Source organism: Phytophthora cinnamomi (assembly GCF_018691715.1).
Source record: "Phytophthora cinnamomi strain GKB4 chromosome Unknown Contig25, whole genome shotgun sequence".
Classification (NCBI taxonomy): domain Eukaryota; phylum Oomycota; class Peronosporomycetes; order Peronosporales; family Peronosporaceae; genus Phytophthora; species Phytophthora cinnamomi.
The window spans coordinates 327,541-344,522 of record NW_027150958.1 but is presented as its reverse complement, the minus strand read 5'-3'; the positions used below and the strand labels follow the sequence as shown (position 1 = coordinate 344,522).

Here is a 16,982-nt window from a genome sequence, read left to right as displayed (position 1 = left end):
CCGTGAACTTGAGCACGTCAAGGTGGCCACGCTAGGCCGCTGCCAAAAACGCATGATGTGCCGTGCCACAAACATCTCCATCTCTTTCGTTTTCCGACCCCCGGTAGATCTTGGAGAGCAATAGTCTGAAGACGTCAAGGTGGCCATTGTATGCGGCTGCTTTGACAGCATCCAGCAAGCCTTTCCAGCTCTTGTAGTCGGTGAGTTCCTTCGTCGCGTACCCTGCCAGCGGCACCCAAACACATGCTACAACCTCTCCGCGAGCCCCGCCTTGGTTGCCTCGATAGAGGCTTCTTCGTAAGTCATGAGGAATGTGTCGATCTGCTTGAAGATGCACGGTAGAGCGAGGATTTCAGGCGAAACAGCGCGCCTTCGAGTCTTGGATAGAAACGCAGTGGGGGGTCATCTTCCCGGTCGGGTGGCGGCTGTTTCAGGGGCGCTTGGAGTCGCTGGGAGTTGGGACAGCGCTGGAGATCGAATGGCTCTCAAAATCTTCAAAATGATGGGAAAAGTTTCCTTTTTGGAATCAATGTGATACACTACATGTATTAAAGTAATTTACATGTACTGTCAGTAAGCGAATCTATTTAGGTTGGAGCTAACCACTCGGTTTCATTACGTGTGCTGCCGGGATGACGAAGATGACAGCGCGTCACATGCATCCATCCCTCGCGCCATGTCGAGAGATCGATGAAGTAAACCCTGTGATCGTTGACCACCGTGGATACCTGAGCTCGTGCACCGACATGTGAACAACCTCGACAGGAAATGAAGAACCAATTGTTGAACGGTTAGTTCTGCCTCACTGATCGAGAATGATGGAAGCACGTCACATGCAGGTTTGAAAGAATTTGAACAAAGAGAAGGCACAGCAAAAAATGTATCCTTGGTACAGTTCGGCTGTACAGTTTCACTGTGAAATATTGCTCGTACGGTAATAGATAGGGTGTACATTCGGTTCCGAGTAAACGTATGCTCGACGATTAACGAACATTCTTTTTTATTATCTGGTGCAGAAAAGAAAACGATAATGTAATTATATTTTTTGTGTCCGTACAACCTTACCAGCCACTAAATTTCCTGTCAGCTGTTGGAGCCAAACATCAGCGCGTAACGAATGTCGTTGCGTTGCGCTGCGTTGGTGAGTTCATATTGACTGCGTTCGGTTGCCATGTGCCATTCCGGATTTTGCAGCAAGACGGGATACAGCTCTTTGGATGGCTATGAAGTTCCGACGGGTTTCGACTTGTCTAGCGTTGCTACTCGCTGTGTCGTTCACCATCGCGACTGTGTCAGCAGATCTCCCGAATTGGGTGAGCCCTGTTAACGCATCAAAGGACGGCTGCTACCGCAAGACGTATCTGTCTAGAAAGACCTGCGCTGCAGGCTATGAGTCCGACGGCGTCGCAACATGTTGGGCACTATGTCCGTTGAACTACCCTGTGGAGTGCGGCATGGAGTGCATCCCGCAGAGTGCCGACTGCGCCACGCAAATGCTGAAGAAGGTCTCCTCGGTTGGGACTGTGGCGCTCAACGCTGCGACGGCTGGCATCTTTGGCGAATTGGTCAAAGCTAGCAAGGCGATAACCCTCGGTGTCAAGTGCGGACAGAAGCTTTTCACTGCCACGAGCTCCCTCAAGAGCTACGTCGATGAACTGCAGGCCAACGGCACCGAAGCCAAGCAGCTGCTGGCCTTGGTGAACCAGTCGGACCTCGTCGTTAATCAACTGCCTGCTGCTGTTTCCACGTGCCTTGGGCTCCCTGTTTCGGAGGAAACGCTCAAGTTGAACGCTCAAGTTGCTGGTATCGTGAACCAGATTGTTACGGAAGTGGTGGCGAACGGGGCTTCGTTGCTGCACCCACAGAACTTTCTGGCATACATGAGCGATCTTGGTGTCGACGACTCCATCAAAGACATGGACGGTGACAGCGTTGCGCAGCTCCAGGACGTTCTAACGTCGGGAGTAAATTGCGGTTCGAAGCTCCAGCAAATTACCGACAAGGTGACAAAGTTCGTGGTCGCCGTTAAGGAAAATGACCCCAGCAGTTCGATCAGTGCTATCCGCCAGGCACTGAGTGTCTCGGAGCTCTTGGTGTCCGATATCCCTACTGTGACCAACAACTGCGTTCGCAACGTCACAGGCGACGCCTACAGCATGCGCGACAGTCTGCGGTCGATAATGAGCACGATTGTCGATGGTATCGTAGATAACGCAGAAGACAAGAACGGAAAAGCGACCTCGACGGCCGACTACCTGGTCTCGGTGGCTAAGATGGGGCTTGACGTCATTGGCATTTTAGACCCGACTGGCATCGCGGGCATGTTGTCCGCGTTCACCCAGTCCATCTGTGGGCCCACCTCCTTTATGGGTGAAATTGACGACGGCTCGCTGGAAGATGCCTTAGCACTCACCACGGAAGGCGACGCGTTCAAGGGGAGCCACGGCAGCTGGAAGAGGGTTGGCGATGGCGCAGTCAACATCACCTTCAAGAGTGTCGACTCGGAGGACGTGACTGTGGTCATCCACTCAGGCGGCGACACGGTGGCCAAGGTCAAGGTTCGTAGCGGTGAGACGATGTCTTGGAGCTCAACCGTGAAGGAGTTGCAAGACAAAACGCTGTACTTTGACCGCTGGCGTGCAGGCCGCTTCGGTATCCCCAATTCCGCTGGCGGATCGTTGGTCTTGTGGGTGCCGCATTCGTCGACCGGAGGAAACATTCAGCTGTTCGTCAAGATCAACGGCGATGACGACGACAGCAGTAAGAGCGCGGGTAGCGACGACAGTGCGGTTCAAGTCGGCGATGTCAGTGGAAACGGCAGTGGCGACTACGCCGGTGGGGTTCAAGTCGGCGATACCAGCGAAGAAGGCAGCGGTAGCGACTCCACTGCAGTGCAAGTGGGAGATAGCAGCGAGTCCGAAAGTGGCAGTGGCTCCAGTGTCGACGGGAGCAACGCCAATGTGACGCCAGCCCCGACAACCCCAGACAACGCTAGTCAGGTGGATCAAGGCCCACCGGTCGACCGCAGCAACGGCAGCGACGAGGTCGACGCCACACCGGCACCTACCACGCCCAATGTTGAAATTGCGACGCCTGCGCCGACGACTTTCAACCACAAAAACGCAACTCCTGCTCCAAACAACCCGAAGCAGGCCACCCCCGCGCTCTGCGAAAGCTAGACCAGAACATGGTAGAAACATCATTTATGAGAGTCCGCTTCAACTTGCAGATCTTCATAAATAATACACGTAGATTTTACGACGTCGACAGTATCCAAACAAAAAAATCCGCCGACCCTCGAAAAGGAGACCGCCGAGGATGCCGCAACTGATCGTGACGCTGCTGCGCGCCGGCAACCTGCCGGTGGCCGACACCTTCATCCAGGGCGGCGGGTCCGACCCCTTCGTGACTTTCCAGCTGGGCGACGAGTACTTGCGCTCGTCCTGCATTAGTAAGCAGTTGGACCCGGTGTGGCAGCCGGCCGAGACGTTCGAGTTCGAGGTCCACCACTCGCCCAACGCCGAGCGGCACCTGGTGGTGCAGGTGGTGGACAACGACCACCTCAAGATGGACGACCTGCTGGGGGAGCTGCGTCTCCCATTGTCCTCCTTCGAGAGACGCCCGAATGAAGCCATCGTGGAGACGTACGAACTCCAAGTGCCCGAGTCGCTCCAGCAAGCGACGATGCACGTGGACAAGAAGTCCACCATCCAGTTGGACATTTGTTACGCTGAAGAGACAGATGGACAGAGGACGCTCTCCATCTGGGAGAACGAGGACTGGGTGGACGGCAAGTGGACGCCCTCGCACAACAACGAGCGCCGCCACTGGAGCACCTTCGATCTGCAGACGTCCTCGGACAACTTCGACCAAGTGGCCCCCGAGGTCCCCGAGGGACTGGAGGGAGTGGGCTGGGCCTACACGACCAAGAAGGGCGACGAACACGGCTGGATCTACGCCAGCACCTACACGGGCCCGTGGGCGTCCTCATCGTCGCCCGTGTGCTACGCGCGCCGTCGTCTCTGGCAGAACAACTGCCGCCCCGCCGTCGCCTGCGAGTAAGAAGGAGATGGAGCGGCTGGATTGCACTTGGCTGTGAAGATGTGAAATTCCTGTCGCCGGATACCTTCATGGATGTAAAACTGCACTGCACAGATGGAACTCATGGCACCCTTCTTCGATATCTGCTACCGGTAGGGAAATCGTGAAAAACAAGATAGCTGCTCGCTCCATTCATCAACGTCCAGAAGTCCACACCTTTGCGAGCAAGCAGCTGTCATACCTCATCCAGGCCTACACGCACCGACCCATTGCTGTCCTCGCTTTGCTTTGCTTTGCCAGTCTTGTATACTCGAACCACAGGAAACCTAAGCTAGTGGGTTGGGTAGACGACGTGGCCCTCCTTGATCTGCGCAAATTGAGTCGGGATGAAAGATTTGCTTGGCCCGAGCGTACATGCCGTTGCTGAACTTGTTCAACATGAGCTTCTCGGGCAACGACCGGCCCTGTTGGAGGTTGTGCACGAATCGTTCCCGCGCAAAACGTCCAAGAAGAGCGCGTACTTCGTGTCCACCTCCATAGTCGAGTCGTGGTCAGGTAGTTGATCCACGCCGTACTTGTGGTAAACGGCAGTGCTGCGAGCATTCAGCCGGGCCATGTCTTCGGCTGTGATCATGCAGGGTACACCAGGACCTTCTGGAGCTCCAATTTGCTCGAAGTATTTCGTTGCCGCCACCACTGTATCACAGCCTGGCTTGTGCCAAGGCCACACAGCATTCATACACTCACGACTGCAGACGAAAAATGCCTTGCACCGACTGCACCGTCGTCGCGAAAGCTTCCCGCAGTGCTCGCATAGACTGACGGGGTGATCCATGCTTCGCTGGGCTTCACACTTCGAACTCACTGTCCGTGAATACAGTCGAAATGGTTGTCGACTTCAATCACTTTCGCAGACACCTGTCCTGCTTTGTCCTGCATTTGTAGCATCTCTCATCTTCTTCTAAAGTATAGGACTCGATATAGGTGAGCTTTCAGCCTGATTGATGACACGAATTGAAAAATATATTTAGCATGATGTGTTGGTAAAATTGGCGGATTGTCTCGTTAAATGCGGCAAACAAAAAAGCATTTGGGCCAAACAAGTACTGAACCCCGCATCTTCCTTATCCAAGCACCACAAGTCCACATCTTGGACTCTTGAAACCTCAACTCTGGTTCGACAGGCCAACATGGTGCACACGCATCAGCGCGTGAAACCGAGCAAGTTCACTGGGCGTGAAAGTTTCCCCGATGTGGTTGTACGTGTTATTGTAGCGGCGATTCAGGAACAATTTCTCGGGCAGAGGGAGATTCTTGTTTTCCGAAGACGACGTATCGTGCGCCTTTAACATTTCCAGGAAGAAGGCCAATTTCTTGTCCACGTCCATCTTCGATCCGCGCCCTGGTGGCTCCGTGATATCGTACTTGTCGTAGACGAACAAACTCAGGCGGTTAAGGCGGGCCAACGTCTCGGCTCCAATCGAGCAAGGCACGCCAGATACCGTTTTCCCCGCCAGTTCAAGCTGCCTCCGCGCGTTAACCACATTCTTGCAGTCCGCCTTGTGTTTGGGCCACACAGCCACCATGCAGGCCTGACGACACACAGAGAAGGCCCTGCATCGATTGCATCGCTTGTGCGAAGGCTGGCCGCAGTTCTCACAAGGAGCAATTCCGACGGGGCGGTCACCGCTTGCAACGATGGCTGGTTGCTGCTGTCCTTGCTGGTTGTTCTTCATCAGCTCCAATTCGATAATGAGGGCGACATCAGTTTGCTTTATTCGACAGTTGAAAGTCTTCACCAGGTCCGTGCCGATCCCCGTCCCATTACTTTTCCATCAACGGCTTCACCTGCTCATTCAGGCGGGACGAGTCGACGACTTGTCTGCTTACACATAGTCTAGTCAACCTAATCTATCCGCTCCGGACAATCGTCCAATGCCTCATACGCGTTTGTCTCCGCCGCGAAGAAGTGGAACCGCCGGCGTAGCAGACGATTGAAGAAGTAATGCGGTAGCGCAACAGATCCCAGGTTGTCCATGCACTCGAATGTCTTGGAGGTTGCAAGATCAAAATTGTCGTGCCGATACCGAGGCGTGAGGTGCGTCGGGTTCAAATTAAACATGCGCGAGCGCTTGCCCTTGACGGTCTTCTCCACTCCAGACGGGAACGGCTCCAGCAGCGCCTTGCCGTTCACATACAGCAGCTCCGGCACTTCCGATTCGTTCTCCGTCGGCAAAAAATGCGCCATGCTTCCGCACATGGTGTTCGGATGGGACAGATCGTTGTTCGGCACGGACTCGAGCAAGCTGAGCCCCCAGGGTGAGAAGAAGTAGTCCTGGTGCGCGAGCTCGTACGCCAGCCAGAAGGACTCCTTGTCTCCCCAGGAGAACTGCAGCTTGAACCGCGTGTTAAAGATGAGCTCCTTCAAGACTTCCATCGCCTTGCCCGCCCTCGTCTTGTCCACGAGCACCATGGACGAGTCCATCTCGTGGCCGGTCTCGCCCCTCCACGAGAACGTCTTCTCCAGCTGCTCGGACGGCTTCGGTCCGGTCAGCGCCAGCTTCAGATACGGGAACGAGTCGATCATGTACCTAATATACGGCTTGCCCTTGTCCGTCTTCTTGTTCAGGAACTTGTTCATCTTGGCAATGCGGTCTCGGAAAAAAGTCGTGCCCGTGCGCACATACCCAGACATGGTGCGCAACACCGCCGGGTCGCGCATGATCACGGCGTCTCCGTCCAGCAGAATGACCTCCCTCAGCTTGGTGTGGTACAGCGCCAGCGGCTTGATCCAGTAGTTCTGGAAGGCCTTGGCCGTCTTGACGTCGCCCAGAAAGAGGTTCTCGGGGCCCTTCTTGGCCAGCACGTCCGTGCACACGTCCACGATCTCCACGCGCGAGTCATTGAGCGTCAGCAGCGCCCTGTTCTCGACCGACAATTCCTCGGGGAAGCAGTGGTACACCTGCACGATCTCGTGGTTGCCCAGGCAGCGCAGCTCGCGAATGAGCGACACACCCATGGACACGATGCCGTTGTGCAGGCACAGGATGATTCCGCGCTGGTAGTCGTCCTCGCTGACCTGTAAGGCGACGCTGGCGTTGGAGCCGTTGGCCTGTTGCTGCTGCTGCAGGCGGTGCCGACTCTGCGGCGTGTGCCAGGCCGACGGTCTGGCGCGCAGCAGGTTCGACTTGACCCGCACTGCTGTCTGCTGGATGGACGAGACCGAGAAGGTGCTGGCGTAGGACGCGAGCATGCCCAGCACGAAGCAGCACACGCAGGCCAGCAGCCATGCGAGCGTATTGCGGCTATGGCGAGACATCCCGACGTCCTCCTCCCTCGGCCGAAAATCTCAACTTGGGGTGGTCGGTCTGCCACGCACTTGGCAGTTGAGCCCTCAACTGCGGAATGGAAAGTGCAGATGTAATTGGCGGACGCAGGTGATATCCTGGATCGAAGTGTCCAGTTGTGGTTCTGTAGCCATCTGGTGGACGGTTAGGGGTGTTGCCATACTGAAACCAAGAGAAACGCGCTCGATTAACAGCGGGATGGTGTGCGACACACCACTGAGGCAGACTGCTGCCTCGAGTACGGGATCTGCTCCGAGATTGGCTTGATCCAGAGAGATCGGGTCGCCTGCTTCAGATGCAACTCGACGACTATAATACATTGTGGCAGTGCGGCCCATTATTTGGCCAAAAAAATCCTCCTGTAAATCCGTGATACCCGATAGGATATGGTACTGCAACAGCGCGAATAGTGCCCCTTAATCATTTAATCTCCAAAACTGCAGGGCAGTTAGCGTGGGAAGTCAGGTTCGCAGGTCTTGTAGGGGTGATCTTGGCACGTGTGCGTCCGCACCTTATGTTCATCGTTGGGCCGCCGAGATTCAGAATGAAGGTAGTCCCATAGGGCCGCAGTCTCAAGTTCAATATGAACGCGGAGGTATTGGCGATCACCTAACGGAGCGCGGGTCTTGTACTATGAGTGATTTTTCCGTATACAAACTCCAAGTGTATGGTACTCGTACTTATGAGAAACACTAAATAAAAATGCTGTGCCTGACACGTGCAATGGCTCATCAACCGCCTCTTAAGTTTACTCACGTTTACTGTGAAATCCAAAATCCGAACGTTGGGTAAGCTGATGAGGAATTACCTTATCTAAGTGAAAGAGCACTTAGATGTGCTAACACATGGCGTCTGCCCGCCATTCACTTTATTGGCAACCCCATTTCCATACCGTAAAAGGTTTACGAGCGTTGCAATGAACCCGTGGTTTACGGTACCGTAAAAAGGTTACGGTACGAAATTCTGTGTTTCAGCTCGAATAACGTCAAAACGGCTGCGAATCGAGCAAATCTGACCTCATTTTCTGATTTTTACCCTAAGACTGGTGTCTTCTCCGCGAAAGTGGGGTTGCCAGTCAGCTAAGCTGACTTAGCTTACCCAACGTTCGGAGTTTGGATTTCGCAGTAAACGTGAGTAAACTTGAGAGGCGGCAGAGCGAATAAACAAACGCTTACTGTAGACTATCGGCTACTGTATTGTATCGGCCATATGGTGCCCGTCCCCTATGGAAGCGTTCAACTTTCCATATACGATAGTTAGATGGCGACTGGTGTCTTCTCCGCGAAAGGGGGGGGGGGGGGGCAACCCCACTTTTGGTCTTCTCCGCGAAAGCCCCACTCGCGGAGAAGACACCAGTCGCCGCGTCTGCCGCCAGCCAAAAGGCCGACTCGGATTGCATGCTAAGGTCAGAAAACGTGGATTCTCAAGAACTACGCCACTCATTTTGCTCTTCATTTCACTGTTGTACATGGCATTCCCAGACCACTCTTCACCATGGGCGGTGAACACTATGGGGTACGTGTGAAGTTACTACTAACATATATTGGGGTCGAAGTTCAGCGGAACTGCTACTAACGTTATGTTGATTCACAAGTAAGGGGTGCATGTTATCCTGTGTCTTGCGTACAACTTGCATTACTACACAGACGGGGTTTTCTTCGTGGGACGCCTCTTATGCTCCGTCAAGTACGCTTTGAAGTCGGGATACTCCTCCATAAAGGCGCGTTCTGACATGGTAATCCATCCGATACTGGCAACAACGTCCTCGCCGTTCGACCGAAGAAACTGACCACGCGGACGAAGGATGCGGCTCGCGCTGCGCGTGAGCAACCTCGTGTTCCTCTGCAATCGCTCTTTCGTGAATCCGATCGAAACCAAGTAGTTGAAAGATCGTCGAAGGCCGCTGATATTGTGCATGACGATGATGGGATTCCAAGTCAGCGCCCGAACTCCAGCACCGGGTCCAAACATCGAATCCAACGCGTCTATCGTTTCCAGGATCCGGTCCAAGCTCAATCCGAGACACTGAGGCACTCTTGCCAGGATGCTTGGGACCTTTTCAGCAGGAACGCCCAGCTGCGTCAACAAGTTCACGGTCTCCTGTAAGCTTTCAGTCCCGTAAGAAAGCATTTGCGGTGACATGGTTAAGATTCGCGCGATCTGGGCATCATCACACCCGATCTCCTTGAGAACATCTACTTTCTGGTCCAAGGTTTCTTCTTTGTATGACACTCCTTGCGGGAACACCGTGAACACGTAAGGAATCTGGCAGAACGCATCAGCGTCAGTGATTCATTAGTCTCCAGGGTCTATTACGCTCCAGACAGCACACAATTTCCACCCACCTTATCCCGTGGCACCCCCTTTGAGATGAACCAGTCAACCGTTTCTTCGTACTTCTCGAACGACATGCCCAAAATGTTCGGAGAGCGCAGGATAGCGCTGTTGATTTTGTCGTGACTTAGACCCAAATTGCTAAGCCACTCGATCTGTCCACCACAGAAATGCACATTACTCTCCTCCTTTTTGCAACAGTTCTGAAACAGCGCGCACCTTGCTTTCCATCGTTCCTGCTGTGTATTGACACATCTAAGCAAAATGGAAGTGCCGGTTCCAGTCAGACCCACATCGACGCCCTCCCACCAATTTCAACACCACTAACTTTGACATGCAGAGCGACGACTCGGAGCGCCTGCGTCTGGCTCAGTCCACGGTCCATCAAGAAGCGCGTGGTTCGATCCACTGCCGCCATGGACAGCTGCCCCACGTGAATGGGGTACTTGCGAGAGATGCGCGCATAGGATATTGCCTGCAGTCTGCGCTCGGCGCGCCCTCCGTCCTCGGTTTTGCCTGGGGAGGCAGTGAAGCTCCTCGCCAGCGTCTGCAGCGGTCGAGGACTGCGCAGCTGGCGTTGGAGCGTCGCAAGTCGCAACATAATGCCGGAATGACCAGCTATTGGTCACAGGGGATATGATTGGCTGAAGATAAACACACATTTCGGTGATCGCAAACAAACACTACTTTTTTTAAAAAACTTAAAAGTTCCCAGCACTTAAAAGTGCTGGAAGTGGAAGTTTATTGAGACCAACAGGTACTTATGTTACAGCATGGAGCGGGGTGTTTTGCGTGTACATGTATTTTTGCTGCTACCTACTTGTGTTTACACACTAACAGATTGGACGCGGTCGCCTAAATACGCGGAATGCCAGAGTTTGTCCTGGATTTTGGTGATCGTAAATGATCGACATCCAAACGGCACGTTTGCACTTGGTTGCCGTTTTTGCCCGTGTGTTGTGTCGTGTGACAACGCCATCTCTGCTGCTGTAGTGACCGGGCGGAACTACATGTATCATATTGGTCCTTACAACGATCGCCAGGTCGAACCGCGATTGAAAGCCTTGGAGTCGTGGAACCCTCGTACTTCAAGTACCAGTTTGTTATTGGCAACGTGCCACGCTAGCGACAATAACATCATGACGACTGTTGCGCTCGAGGCCTTACCGGGTTTCGCTGTTGTGTGTCCGTAGATCAGAGCTCGTGTGGCGCTTTGCAGCTAGCTTCGTATACATGTTCGCTCATCCACTCTGCTGTTAAAGGGGCACGCGTGCTGTTGATAAGCACGCACTTTCAGTACTTCCCGAGGAGATCGATTGCACGCTGCAACGCACCAAATGAGTCAAGTGCTCCATCTGTTGATCGCACCAGAAGTGCATCATGCCGACTAGCGAGTGAGTTCAACGAACGTAAATGTTCTGATAAGATACGTACACGTAGCTTGTTCGTACGCACTAAAGCCACAAGTGTCGGTAAGGGTATCTCGCACGCGCCGTCCAGGTGTGTTCATCCAAGATCCCGCCTGCTTTTCGAGCTCGTTATCTCAGTCTAACTTGGCCCAAATCGTTGAGCTTTCCTAGTGAGGCGAAGACACTCCATCCGATATCAGTGCTCACCGGTAGCACTCCAAGAAGGCCGCCATTCAGACGAATAAAACGCTAACCACGTTGGTGCGTGAGTCTAGATTCATTCTGCAATTTACCCAGCCCGGCACAAGTCCCGCATCGCACAAGTCCAACATTGCAAGCTCACAATGAAGATCTTCCGCTACGGATTCATCTGCGCATTCGTGCTCGCCGTCCGATCGGCCGCCGCCATCAACACTGGCACGGCTCCCGGACTCGCATCCGGTTCCACCGGTGGCGGCGACGTCGACCCCGTCTACCCGACCACCATCGACGAGCTCACATCGTATCTGTCGGACGACGAAGCGCGCGTGATCATCCTGCAGCAGGAGTTCGACTACCGAGGATCCGAGGGCACCACGACGGAGGACGGCTGTCGTCCGTTGTCCAACCAGGAGTGTATCGCCAAGAACAACGGCTGCAAGGGCCAAGATGTGATCCTGCAGAGTGGCGGCATGTCTGGTACAGGCGGCTGCACGGACGGCATCTCGGTCGAGGTGACCTACGACAACGCCGGACCGAACCCACTTCAGGTGCAGGGCAACAAGACTATCCGCGGTGTCGGCACGTCCGGTGTGATCGTCGGCAAAGGTCTCTGGATCCTCGGCAGCAACGTCATCGTGCAGAACATTCACATCACCAACCTGAACCCGCACCTCGTCTGGGGCGGCGACGCCATCTACATCCAAGGCGCGGACGGAGGCGAGACTGCGCAGGAGAACGTGTGGCTCGACCACGTCAAGATCTCGAGCATAGGTCGCCAGATGATCGCCACCAACACGGCCAGCGTCAAGAGCATGACCATCAGCAACTGCGACTTCGACGGATACACCGAGTACTCGGCGTCTTGCGACAACCGTCACTACTGGACCATGCTCTTCTACGGAACGGAGACGCAGGTGAGTCTCGTGAACAACTACATTCACCAGACGTCGGGGCGCTCGCCCAAGGTGGGTGGCAACACCATTCTGCACGCGGCCAACAACTACTTCTACAACAACTCGGGCCACAACTTTAACCCCATCGACGAGTCGTACACGTTGGCGGAGGGCAACTACATGGACACTTGCACGGAGCCCGTGCTGCTGGACGACACGTCCAGCGCGATCATGGTGCCGTCGAGCGACACGCAGTCGTACTGCGAGTCGGCACTTGGCCGCGACTGCGTTGTGAACACGGTGGTGAACAGCGACGCCGAGCTGACCGGCCAGAACGACGAGTCTGCCGTGACGGCTGCGGCGACGGTGGCGAAGACGTACGATGCGTCGTCGGCGGCCACGCTGACGCTGTCGAGCTCGAACTTTGGTGTGGGCGATCTGGATGCGATCGACGGTTCTAGCTCGTCTGCCACTACTACGACTAGCAGCACGAGTTCGGCTACATCGAGCGAGTCGTCGACGGCTGGTGTGTCGACCTCGGTGCCCTCAGCGACATCTACTGCTTCTAGCCCGGTTACGAGTAGTGCTGCTACGTCGAGCGGGTCGGGTGCGACCGTCACTCAAACGTCGAGTGTTACCAATACTGTTGCTCCTTCTTCGTCAAGTGGGTCTACTGCTCCTTACACCTCGACGAGTTCGGCTGCTACTAGCAGTGCCAAGAGTACTTCGACTCCAAGCACCTCTCGCAGCCGTGGTTATAACTTCCAGGGCCAAGTTGGTCAGTTTGGCAAGTAACTTTGTGCATGGTGGTGGACTGGAATCGTTTATGATACCCTACAAGCGTGTCGATGTGAATAAAATGTTGTGCTTTGTTTTCCAGTCGTGAAACACCTAGTTTACTACGTGTATTGAATAGGCTTTATATGCTGAGGCGTCAGCTGGCTATAAAATCATATCACTTTCTAAATCATCGTTGCTGTCGGTCTGCTGCTGCATGCCGGTGTAGTGTTCTTGAAATGCCATTAAGATAACCGCTCGTTCAGTGTATTACCATTATACTTGTCAGCATGGGCCATGCTGCATGGCCATCACAATTGCCAAGCACCTGTAGAGGAGCGATCGCTCTGCTGCTAGAGAGGCGCGCACTGTTGATCGGCAGCGCACTCAGCATTCTTGCTCCAGACTTAAAGTCACAGTGTGTAATGCAGAACTGAGTCAGGCCTCCTAACAGCTGATCGCATCGACAGGACAAGCTGTCACGCTTACCTGTCAACGAGAAGACCAGCATGGGGTTTGTTGACTACTCGTAAGGCAATTCAGGAGGGTAACGTTTCGCGAGCTATCCTGTGTGTAACCTTAGCTGACGTTTTCATCCAACATCCCTCCTGGTTTTCAAGCGTCTTCTTTGTATTGAGTGAATCCCTTCAGCTTTTATCTACTGAAAATTGCTGCTTGCACCAACTATCGCAGTAGTCGTAGCATCCCTATGGCTTCCCACCGAGGATTTCAACAACCTATCGCTCATGCAAACCGGTGGCAATCCCTTCACGGTGAGAATTCAATTAGGCACCACCACTCGTATCGATCACTTTGCAATTTACAAGCCCGGCACAAGTCCCGCATCGCACAAGTCCAACATTGCAAGCTCACAATGAAGATCTTCCGCTACGGATTCATCTGCGCATTCGTGCTCGCCGTCCGATCGGCCGCCGCCATCAACACTGGCACGGCTCCCGGACTCGCATCCGGTGCCACCGGTGGCGGCGACGTCGACCCCGTCTACCCGACCACCATCGACGAGCTCACCTCGTATCTGTCGGACGACGAGGCGCGCGTGATCATCCTGCAGCAGGAGTTCGACTACCGAGGATCCGAGGGCACCACGACGGAGGACGGCTGTCGTCCGTTGTCCAACCAGGAGTGTATCGCCAAGAACAACGGCTGCAAGGGCCAAGATGTGATCCTGCAGAGTGGCGGCATGTCTGGTACAGGCGGCTGCACGGACGGCATCTCGGTCGAGGTGACCTACGACAACGCCGGACCGAACCCGCTTCAGGTGCAGGGCAACAAGACTATCCGCGGTGTCGGCACGTCCGGTGTGATCGTCGGCAAAGGTCTCTGGATCCTCGGCAGCAACGTCATCGTGCAGAACATTCACATCACCAACCTGAACCCGCACCTCGTCTGGGGCGGCGACGCCATCTACATCCAAGGCGCGGACGGAGGCGAGACTGCGCAGGAGAACGTGTGGCTCGACCACGTCAAGATCTCGAGCATAGGTCGCCAGATGATCGCCACCAACACGGCCAGCGTCAAGAGCATGACCATCAGCAACTGCGACTTCGACGGATACACCGAGTACTCGGCGTCTTGCGACAACCGTCACTACTGGACCATGCTCTTCTACGGAACGGAGACGCAGGTGAGTCTCGTGAACAACTACATTCACCAGACGTCGGGGCGCTCGCCCAAGGTGGGTGGCAACACCATTCTGCACGCGGCCAACAACTACTTCTACAACAACTCGGGCCACAACTTTAACCCCATCGACGAGTCGTACACGTTGGCGGAGGGCAACTACATGGACACTTGCACGGAGCCCGTGCTGCTGGACGACACGTCCAGCGCGATCATGGTGCCGTCGAGCGACACGCAGTCGTACTGCGAGTCGGCACTTGGCCGCGACTGCGTTGTGAACACGGTGGTGAACAGCGACGCCGAGCTGACCGGCCAGAACGACGAGTCTGCCGTGACGGCTGCGGCGACGGTGGCGAAGACGTACGATGCGTCGTCGGCGGCCACGCTGACGCTGTCGAGCTCGAACTTTGGTGTGGGCGATCTGGATGCGATCGACGGTTCTAGCTCGTCTGCCACTACTACGACTAGCAGCACGAGTTCGGCTACATCGAGCGAGTCGTCGACGGCTGTGGCGTCTACATCGTCTAGTGGGTCTACGACAGGTATCGAAACTCCGAGTGGGTCAAATGCTGAGGTGACCCAAGCGTCAATTGGGTCAAGTAGTTCGACGGCTTGGTCTACCTCTTCATCAGGATCTACCGCATCCAGTGATTCTACGGTTCAGCAATCATCGACTTCCAGCAACACTCAGGCGGGTACGGGTTCTTCCGTTGCTGACGAAGAGGATAGTTTGACGACTGCTAACTCCACGACCAGCTCTGTCGCGGGCAGCTATGCTGCCAGCCAGTCCAGCACTACCACCGTCGATTCAACTGCTTCAACTACTGCCAGCCAGTCCAGTGATTCCTCAAGCTACGCTAGTGCTGACGGTGTTGACACGACTTCGAGTTCAGTGACCAGCTCTGTCGCGGGTAGCAGGACGACTTCGGCTGCTGCTAGTCAGTCCAGCGCTCCCGCTGACTACACGTACTCGACCCCTGCCAGCGAGTCTAGTGATTCAGCAGCCAACGCTACAACTCAGGGCGTTGATGTGACCTCGAATTCTGCTGCCAGCTCTGCCTCCGCAGCAGTATCGTCTGCATCTGCAGCCGACACTAGTGTTTCGACGTCGACGCCGACGCCCACTACAGCAAGTGAAGCCAAGAAGTGCAATTCTTCTCTCACCCGTCTGTAAGAGACTGCATGAAATACCCATGCCTAGAACAAACCAAACCAAAATTACCAATAAACCAGGTTCGAAACGGTTTCATGGTTTGGTTCGAAGTGGTTTGAACAGAGTGAGACGCTACAAACCAAAGCAAACCACGAGACTGTGGTTGGCTAAAAAAATTGAAACTGTTCACGATGCGATGCGGCTCTTATCGAGAAGTGCCGCGCTCCACAGCCGAAAGGCCAAGCGTCGTTGAAGGCTGGAGCCGCTGTCAAAGACGAAAGCTGCATCAGGGTGAGATGCTCACCGCCTTCGGGAATGCAAATCCTGCCATCCAGTAGGTTCAAGCGGATAAGCTAACTTTGCTACCGATACCAGCCGCAGATTCTAATTCTTCGGGTATACCGCTTGCTTGGGAGCGGCCTTTGAAGAGAGCCCGCCTGGATGGAGTACAGAGAGTCATATTGACCAACCAGGCAGCGGGAAAAGCAAACCATCGGTTGCAGCTGAAGCTCAACTCCAAACCACGAAACTCCAAACCTCAGGAATGGTTCAAGAGCGTTGGTCTGGTAACGTTCAAACCAAAGTAACGGCTAGAATTGGTTCAAAGGTCGTGAAATATAACTTCGAACCAATAGTTTGCACTTTGGTTGGTTTGGTCGTGGAAATACCCCTTTATGAGTCGGTTGGTGTACCTTGCTTGTCATTTCGTAAAATGCAAAACAAAGCATACAGCTTTCATGTTGATCTCCCCCCCCTCCCACACACACTACACATATCAGAATGGTTTGGCGCCCATGCCGCGGTACGTGTAGGAGGCTCGTGATAAGTTACGGTAATAATCAAAACGTACCGGTCTGCACTTTAAATTTGTAGGTTGTATATGAGATTCAGTATACAATAATTCTAGGTTACCGAAATGTACTACAAAAATATTTAAGTATTGCTGAAGCGAAAAGCGTCTCATTCACCTCATTATATTTGAGCACCGTCGGCTAATTGGCTCACGACAACGCCATGCATTGTGAGTCTCTTCAGCCGTTCTTCCTGAGATTCCTCTTTCCTGTAGCCACGTGTGTGGTTATGCTCTAGGTTGTCACAATCTATAGTGATGCTTCTGAGTACCATAATCAACCTACAAACTTACACAGTCGTTTCAGGATAAGGCAAGCACCAGCACCATTCCTGC

At 54.2% G+C, this 16,982-nt stretch overlaps 7 protein-coding genes across 7 annotated transcripts; 4 read left to right on the top strand and 3 right to left on the bottom strand.

Annotated features, from left to right (window-relative positions):
* Positions 1-1,493: 1,493 nt before the first annotated feature.
* Positions 1,494-3,179, top strand: IUM83_16885 (Protocadherin protein; the record flags this gene model as incomplete). Its single annotated transcript, XM_067941797.1, has 2 exons — positions 1,494-2,341; positions 2,810-3,179. 2 exons carry the CDS (start codon positions 1,494-1,496, stop codon positions 3,177-3,179), a joined length of 1,218 nt encoding a protein of 405 aa, XP_067794398.1.
* Positions 3,180-3,318: 139 nt separating this feature from the next.
* IUM83_16884 (putative C2 domain-containing protein) lies at positions 3,319-4,062 on the top strand (the record flags this gene model as incomplete). The annotated part of the gene is made up of 1 exon (XM_067941796.1): positions 3,319-4,062. One exon carries the CDS (start codon positions 3,319-3,321, stop codon positions 4,060-4,062), a length of 744 nt encoding a protein of 247 aa, XP_067794315.1.
* A 1,145-nt stretch (positions 4,063-5,207) lies between these two features.
* On the bottom strand, positions 5,208-5,627 carry IUM83_16883 (RxLR effector candidate protein; the record flags this gene model as incomplete). Its single annotated transcript, XM_067941795.1, has 1 exon — positions 5,208-5,627. The coding sequence occupies one exon, from the start codon at positions 5,625-5,627 to the stop codon at positions 5,208-5,210; it is 420 nt and encodes a 139-aa protein (XP_067794308.1).
* A 320-nt stretch (positions 5,628-5,947) lies between these two features.
* On the bottom strand, positions 5,948-7,360 carry IUM83_16882 (RxLR effector candidate protein; the record flags this gene model as incomplete). The annotated part of the gene is made up of 1 exon (XM_067941794.1): positions 5,948-7,360. The coding sequence occupies one exon, from the start codon at positions 7,358-7,360 to the stop codon at positions 5,948-5,950; it is 1,413 nt and encodes a 470-aa protein (XP_067794389.1).
* A 1,666-nt stretch (positions 7,361-9,026) lies between these two features.
* On the bottom strand, positions 9,027-10,323 carry IUM83_16881 (Mitochondrial transcription termination factor, mTERF; the record flags this gene model as incomplete). Its single annotated transcript, XM_067941793.1, has 4 exons — positions 9,027-9,653; positions 9,734-9,877; positions 9,942-9,977; positions 10,051-10,323. 4 exons carry the CDS (start codon positions 10,321-10,323, stop codon positions 9,027-9,029), a joined length of 1,080 nt encoding a protein of 359 aa, XP_067794313.1.
* Positions 10,324-12,219: 1,896 nt separating this feature from the next.
* On the top strand, positions 12,220-13,020 carry IUM83_16880 (Pectate lyase; the record flags this gene model as incomplete). The annotated part of the gene is made up of 1 exon (XM_067941792.1): positions 12,220-13,020. The coding sequence occupies one exon, from the start codon at positions 12,220-12,222 to the stop codon at positions 13,018-13,020; it is 801 nt and encodes a 266-aa protein (XP_067794314.1).
* Positions 13,021-14,620: 1,600 nt separating this feature from the next.
* IUM83_16879 (Pectate lyase) lies at positions 14,621-15,817 on the top strand (the record flags this gene model as incomplete). Its single annotated transcript, XM_067941791.1, has 3 exons — positions 14,621-15,185; positions 15,308-15,338; positions 15,400-15,817. The coding sequence occupies 3 exons, from the start codon at positions 14,621-14,623 to the stop codon at positions 15,815-15,817; spliced, it is 1,014 nt and encodes a 337-aa protein (XP_067794341.1).
* Positions 15,818-16,982: the final 1,165 nt, after the last annotated feature.